At 46.3% G+C, this 7,587-nt stretch overlaps 1 protein-coding gene and 1 non-coding gene across 2 annotated transcripts; one reads left to right on the top strand and one right to left on the bottom strand.

The window, feature by feature from the left end:
- Window positions 1–367: 367 nt before the first annotated feature.
- On the bottom strand, window positions 368–2,653 carry CARTPT (CART prepropeptide). The gene is made up of 3 exons (XM_004703549.2): window positions 2,151–2,653; window positions 1,695–1,778; window positions 368–916 (listed from the first exon to the last, which is right to left on the bottom strand). Exons 1-3 carry the CDS (start codon window positions 2,304–2,306, stop codon window positions 809–811), a joined length of 348 nt encoding a protein of 115 aa, XP_004703606.1. The 5' UTR covers window positions 2,307–2,653; the 3' UTR covers window positions 368–808.
- Window positions 2,654–4,627: 1,974 nt separating this feature from the next.
- Window positions 4,628–4,762, top strand: LOC115873887. Its single transcript, XR_004048661.1, has one exon. It is a non-coding gene; the product is annotated as a small nucleolar RNA SNORA4 (small nucleolar RNA).
- The last annotated feature ends 2,825 nt before the right edge of the window (window positions 4,763–7,587 follow it).

Raw genomic sequence — 7,587 nt, forward strand, 5'->3', positions numbered from 1 at the left:
TACATTGACTTACCCAAGCAAAAATGCTGGGTTTTTTAATAGCTTACTTAGCCTAAAATCTGAGACCATCTGTCTTTTATGGGTCTCACTATTAAAATGAAGGATCTCCATTCTCAAAATCCTATCAGCTCAACGCCAACTACCCCCTCTCGCCACATACACTTGCAGCCCTCTCCTCAGCACTCTACGAAAAATAGAGTGCACCCAAGCCTGCGTGAGAAAGCCCTAATTAGGAATCACAACTCCTTGGGGGGGGGTCACAGTATTCCCAGGAGGCTGTTATTCTTAAAGTGTTTCTTTTAGAAAACAACAGCATGATTAATCCCATCATTCCTACTGAAATTATTTATGCAGAGACAACAATGCGTGATGAGCAATTATTAAAAACACTTTATTATGTATAATTCGCCTTCGCTGTAATTTGTGTTTCTTGGGGGTGGTTAATTGTCCAGGTAATGATGTCATCTACCAAGATTAACTAGCACTAATATTAATCCAATCATGCCACATACAAAAATACAGTTTTGAAGCAAACATCCCTTTCTTACACAAAGATACAGAGGGGGTTGTTAGACAAGTAAAATGAGAAAAGAATACTTCGCACGCGTATCAACAGTACAAGGAGGCATTACCATTTCACACAGTCACATCTAATGTGTTCTTTTATTTGGAAACAGCAGGAAAAGAGCCCCCTTCGCCCTCAGTGGGAAGTGCAAACTTTGTTGCCAAAGCCAATCTCCAAGGATGAAGGTGCGGTTCTCTGGGGAACGTGAAGGGGCTGGGATAAAGGGAGGCGGGTGGATGCCCCTCATAAGCACTTCAGGAGGAAGGAATTGCAGGAGGTTCCTCTGGGACAGTCGCACAGCTTCCCGATCCTCGCTCCTTTCCGCAGCGCGCACTGCTCGCCGGCGTCGCACTGCAAACAACACACCAGTGACTGTCCTCAATAGCAAACCCAGACTCCCTAGGGGCAGTCTCCCTGTCAACGCGATCTCGGCCTCTTGGGAAGGACGGATGGACCCCATCACCACCACGCAGGGAGCCTTGCCTTCTCATTTAAGCTTGATGACATAAAAACTGCAAAATCCAAAACGTTTTTTAAAGAACTGGACTCCCTTCTCTCTCCTTCCATCTATTTGGGAGAAAAACGAAATAGGAATCGTATTTCTAGGTTCTTTTCCTTACCTACCAAAGGGGGGGGGGGGGGGGAAAAAACAAACAAGCAATTTGGCCAAAAAAAAAAGCAAAAAACCAAAACTTCCCCCAAACCCACCAACAACCTTCCCTTCCTCCCAACGGAAAAACGGAGTGTGTGTATGTCTGTGTGTTTGAGGGAACTGTATCTTTTACCCGGCATGATACCTGAAAAGTGACCAGCTCTGAATCTTCCATTTTGACCCTAGAACTTGAACTTTTAAAAAAAGCTAGCAAGGAGGAAAAACTGGAGGACCCAGACTGACTAGATCTTCCAACTCTGGGACTTCTTCAGTCCTCTGAAATGTCTGGTCTCCCCTTTGCCTCTGGGGACTCAGGGGGAGGGCAAGGAGACGAAAGAAAGGGGAGCCCACAGAATTCTGCAAACCCTAATACCTGAGTTTTTTCGGCACATCCTAGGGAGAAGATCGTGTGAAGATTCACAGTGGCACATTTCCCCCTCTGGAAAGCATGAGGAGGGGGTGACCCCAGAGCCTTACCATGGGCACTTGACCATACTTCTTTTCATAGATCGGAATGCGTTTACTCTTGAGCTTCTTCAGGACCTCCTGCAGCGCTTCGATCTGCAACACACCGCCCGGAGCTCCAAGTTGCCGCCTTGGCTGGGAGCCCAGCCCAGGAGCTCACTTCCTGCCCTAGACAAGGGGCCCTGGGCCCACATGCATGTTCCGGGGAGAGTTCGTGCGCGGGAGCTGTCCCAGGTACTGAGCGCAAGACCCGGGCCGCGGAGTTGAGGCTTGGGTTGATCCGAAGGGCAGAAGGGGGATTCGCCCTACAGACTGCCAGGAGCCCACGAGCTCGGGTGCCTGGGCTTTGCTCTGGGTGCCCCGCGCTCTGACGCTGGGGATGGGAGTTGGGGCTGGGACCCAGGCAGGCGCGTCGGGGCAGGGACGGAGAGCTAGCCCAAGGGGTTCCAGGGCGGAGGGGATACCGACCAGTTCCTTCTCGTGGGAGGCGTCCTCCACGGCGGAGTAGATGTCCAGGGCTCGGGGCTGAAGCTCGGCGTCCTCCTGGGCACGGACGCCCAGCAAAGGAAGCAGCAACAGGGCGACGCCCAGGAGGGACAGCAGCCGCAGGCGGGGGCTCTCCATGGTGCTGAAACTCGCCGCTGCTCTGGCAGCCCGCGCTCCCGCCTTTTATAGCGCAACCCGAGCCCTGGTGCGGTGCGAAGGGAGGGGGCGAGCTCGGGAAAGAGTACGGAGGAGGGTCCGGGTCAACCGTCTGTAGGCAGCGCTCTGCCGCCGCTTGACGTCAATGCCCGCCGGGCTTCTGGCGCCCAGGAACAAGGTTCTGCGTACAGCCAGGCTAGAGCTCAAGGAACAAGGACCCTACGCCCCTAAAGGTGGTCAGCTCCGTGGCGGGGGACAGCTCCCCGGGGGAGAGGGGCAAGTTGGACCTTGTGGGGGCGCGAAGGGTGAGTTGTAAGGGAAAAGAACAGGAAGAGGAGAGGAAGCGGAAAATGTCTGGGGGCGGGGGGCGGTGGGGGTGGGGTGGTGTGGTGCGGTAAGGAAAAGGCAACAAAGTCCCTCCCCATCACCTAGCAGCAGTGCAATCTCCCTTGCCAGCCCTGCCCAGCCTGATCATGGCAGCAAGGAGGGATGTATGAGGGGCTCCTTACCAGGTAGACATTCTAGGGCAGAAGAGGCCGATTACTATTACATGAAAGAGCCCACGGCCTCTCCCTGATGGGCTCTTAGTAATGCAAAGGGGCAAGGCGATTTGGGGAGTTCAGAGAAAGGAATTCTGGTTGCAATCCTGCCTCCACCATTGACAAATTGTGTGACTTTGCAGTTTCTTACAGCCAGCCTATACTTCTGCAGTTTTCTTTCCACAACAGTGTTTTAGATTCCTTACCATTGGCTAGATTAATGTCACTATCAATGGAATTACCTTATGCCCCCGGGGGATGATTGATAATGCTCTCTAACATAAGATGTCAATAATGCCTCTAAAGTGAACAGAGACATATATAAAACCATAGGCATATGGATGGATTGGGGGCTCATGTAATTCTAGTCCCGGTCTAAAAACAATTAGTTCTTATGACATGACCTTGCTTGATGCTCACTATCATGAAGATATGGGTGCTAGAGCAATCTGTCCTGAAGAAACTAGATAGTACCTGTCTCTTAGAAAGAATAGCATATGGAATCTTAAATGCTTGTCTCCAAACAAGCAGCCATCTAAGTGAGATGTCAACTGAGGCCGCACAGAAGAAGCAGCCCCACCTTTGTGATCCAAGGATTGAAACAACAAAAGCCAAATATGAAAGAGGGAATGATATCAGAGCTTAAATTGTGACTACCTGGCTTGCTGAAGGCTATGGACGACAGTGGAAGCCCAAAATCCATTTACAGGGTCCACACATGCGTTAAGCCTCTCATGAATTCCCTCTGACCACAGGCCAGGAATCAGAATCGCCTTGCTATTGTGCAGAATGCAGTGGAACGCAGACTATTGCAGCTGCAATTAGGTTAAAAATGTACACTTTATCATTTGATCTCCCCTTTGACCCATTTTAAATTTGTTCTAGTTTTTAATATTTTTCTGCCTTCTTTTCAGTTGAGGTTTTTCTCTATTTTGCTTTTGTACTGTAGCTGTGTTGTGTGGGGTGGGGTGGGTTTCCTGTAAATGAAATACAGAATAGGTAAAGTTATGGAGACAATGACTGCATGGATGGTTTCTTGAGGATTAAGGCAGAGAAGGTTTGGTCGGGGGGGAGCTGGTAACTATGAGTACAAGAAGGAAGAAAATGTTCTAAAATTGGTTATGGAGATGACTGTACCACTTTATTTAATAGCATTAAACTTTTGAATTGTATGATATGTGGATGAGAGGCCAATAAAACTTGAAAAAGAGAATAAAGAACCTTTCTGAGTCTTCGCTTTTTCTGTTGTAAAACTGTTTTAAATGACGTACGAGCACGCCACAGCATCAATAAGGTAAAATGGAAGATGGAGTAGGTAAGACTCCTGGCCATTTACACGGTAAACAGTAACCTGTCCTGCCCCTCCCCTAAAGCAGAGGGTCCACACGGAACAGGAAGAAGGCCCTGAACGAGATAGACTGACGCTGCGGCTGCAGCGATGGGCTCAGCATCACAGCAATTGTGAGGATGGCCCAGAACCAACCTTCTGCTTTTCCACAGGGATGCTATGAGTCATAACGGACTCAAAGACCGAACAGCCACAGCTCCTGCTCTTTGAACCTTGAAACTTCCTCAGTAAGCGACCATGCGCGGTACCTTTTCCTAAGGCAAAGGTAACCATTCCAGAACTCCTTGCATTCTCCAGCCTCCACCTACCCCAGGCTTCACTCCCATAGCCAGGAAGCTTGCCAAGAAAGGAGTAAAACATTGTAGCCCCCTAATTATGAAATCACCTTCAGAGATGAGAAAGTCAATGGTGAGCTAAATCCTCATTAAACTTGTGAAGACACTGGGTTTTTAAAAGGCTGTGTGGGCTGTGTGGAAGAATAAAGAGAAGACCACACTCCACAGTGGACTATACCACTTAGTATAGTTCACTACTATTTTGTGCCCTACACTTAAAAAAAAAAATAAATAGATAGATAGATAATTTTAAATAGTTTAATAAATAAATAAAAGGCTGTGGGCCTTCAAACCTGAATGCAGATGGAAGTTCTTGTAGAAGCAGAGGCACACCTGCCTGCCTTCCCCACTTGACTGCACACCTGGCTTCTTTCAGCACCTCCTTTCCTTTAACCACTCAATTACTAGCACCTCAGTTCTGGGCAGTTGCTCCAGTCTACTTACTTCCTGTCTCTTAGCCACCACTTTCACCTTCTCCTGACATCTTCTCACCCAGTGTTATTAGCAACCAATTTCTCCCATTAAAAATAGGAGGTGGAGTCAAAAAGTTTTGCTCCAAAATAATAGAACCTGTTATTAAGCCAAAGTATTACAATGTGAAGCTATGGTTCTTGGAATAACCTCTATCTATGTCCAAACCCTTCTGAAGCTGTTGTTTCCATCCCTCTGAGCCTTCTCAAAGTCACAGCTTGGCCTCCTCGAGGGATTCAAATCACGTTCTTTTTCAGAACAGTTTGAGGAATAAAAAGTTGTCTGAAGGTGCAAGATCGAGGCTGCAGGGTGGATGGGGGTTAGGTTTCCCAATGAAATTTTCATAGCCCGGTACGCTGAAACACATTTTATCTAGATTAAACTTAGGAATGTCTGAATTGAAGCCCCAACAGCAGTACTTTCTCACTTACCTGTGCATATCAATCGTGTCCCTTCTTATTAAGCATTGAGTGCAATGTCTTCACTCTAATTTACTGTCTGATCTGCATGTCACGACCTCATGTCTCGGCTCTCTACCCCAGCACCTTTCACTCAGCCTCACTGGCCTTTGTTTTGGTCCTCTAACCGTCCAAGTCTGTTCTCCTGCTGAGGTTTCTGCACCTGCTGCTCGTTTTGCCTGCATCTTCAAATGGCTGGCAGTTGCTTATCATTTAATATCAGCTTAAATGTCCTTGACCACCCAATGAGAGGTATTCACCAATTTATTCTCCCAAATATGGCTTTGCAGATAAAGCGGGCCATGGGGATAGTTATGCAGCTCATCATCTCATTTATCAAGTATTTCATTTTACTCAAATGCATACTGGGAAGCAATTCAAGAAGTAATATCTCTCTGGTGAATAGCATACATATTCATAGTATCAAAATATTTAGCTTTGGGGTAAATCCAACACATAAATGAATCTGACACCTTCCCCCAGCCCTGTCTTTGACACATGACTTTAAATTCTGCACAACAAAACTTCAGTGGTAGTACATGGTATTTTTAAACGTCGTAGAGATATTTGGCCCACTGCAGAAATGAACTCCTGTGATCTTAAAGGTATGCTATCTAAGCTTCAGAAGAATAAATAATCCCAATCAGATGTTAAACCACCTTTCCCTATGGTGGTTAAGCCCTTGTCTACTAACCTAAAAGTTGACAGGTCAAACCCACCAGCTGCTTTGAGGGAGAAAGAAGTGACAGTGTGCCCCCACAAGAATGCTACAACCAGGAGACAGCGGATAGTGCAAGATATGAAAATAACAATAACTTACAAATGATCAGAGGTCCACGAGGGTGGGAGGGTAGGGGAGGAAGGGAGGGGGGAAAAGAGGAGCTGATACCAAGGGCTCAAGCAGAAAGAAAATGTTTTGAAAATGATGACGGCAACATATGTACAAATGTGTTTGATACAATGGATGTATGGATCGTGATAAGAGCTGTCAGAGCCCCCAATAAAATGATTTACAAATTATTTTTTTAAAGGACTGTTACAACCTTAGCGACACAATGGGGCAGTTCTACTCTCTCCCACAGGGTCATTGTAAGTTGTGATCAACTCTATGGTAGTAGGTGTGATTTTATTTTGCTCTGTGTTCCCTTTTTGAAAAATCCAACTCATGGTGACCACGTGCGTATCAGAGAAAACTGCAGCCCACAGGGCTGGTGATGGTTTGCTGGTTTGCTTACGAGGTTGGTGACTAGGCCTCCCACTTTTCTGTTAGCAGCCAAATATGTTAAATGGTTGCACCTACACCACCAGAGATGCTATCCTTCCCTAAGCATTTGGGGATTTACAATGCAATTCTTTCTCTTCAAATTCTGTTCTGCCCAGACAAAAGTAATCTTTCCCTTCATATCACATAAAAACCGTGGGGTTAGTGCTCTCGTCTTAATTAAGGAGGACTCCACGTTAGTTGATGGGCTAGGAAAACGGTTCTTGAACAATCCTGCGAAGCAACCAGGAGAATCGGATCACTCACATACCATCATGGTTCCGCATCTGCGAAGAGAATAGCCTGATCAAATCCCTTTAGGACGCGTGGTACAAAGGGCCCGGCAATTCGCTGCCCATCGGTAACGTGTCTGAGTTACAGAGGGGAAAGAACAAAGACAGACGATGTTCCACATCATGTTCGACACCACGGAAGACTCATGAGATCCTTTACATCATGCTGAGTCAGAAGAACATATCACCCATGGCTACTCTGTAATGATTCCATGAAACTCAATTAGTATTTCTCAGCTCAGATATTTAAAAAAGAAGAAGAAGGTAACCTTGCAAACAGAAGCAATGACTAGGATAAGCTTATGGAGACTTTTTGTGAAAGAATCTTTCTGAACCACTGACCTTAAGATAGAATAGCCTCCTATTTCTGTACCTTGAAATAGCCCAAGGACAGAAATCTCTCATCAACAGTAAGATCTACTGGTATTTATTGAAAAAGACAATTTTAAAGCTTGGGAAAACTTCTACTGATATTTGTCTCTGAAGAGTTGTGAATCTTTTGCTATAAAAAATAATGTAAATTATTTTTTTTCTTACCCAAAAAAAAGCATATCACCT

Source organism: Echinops telfairi, unplaced genomic scaffold (genome assembly GCF_000313985.2).
Source record: "Echinops telfairi isolate 266 unplaced genomic scaffold, ASM31398v2 ScPeMD7_7469;HRSCAF=8507_1, whole genome shotgun sequence".
Taxonomy (NCBI): Eukaryota; Metazoa; Chordata; class Mammalia; order Afrosoricida; family Tenrecidae; genus Echinops; species Echinops telfairi.

Coding starts and splice junctions, on each gene's coding strand:
- CARTPT (XM_004703549.2), bottom strand. CDS start 2,306: ATGGAGAGCCCCCGCCTGCGGCTGCTGTCCCTCCTGGGCGTCGCCCTG. Junction 1,779..2,150: donor CCTCCCACGAGAAGGAACTG/GTCGGTATCCCC, acceptor GGTGTGTTGCAG/ATCGAAGCGCTGCAGGAGGT. Junction 917..1,694: donor AGTATGGTCAAGTGCCCATG/GTAAGGCTCTGG, acceptor TGTTGTTTGCAG/TGCGACGCCGGCGAGCAGTG.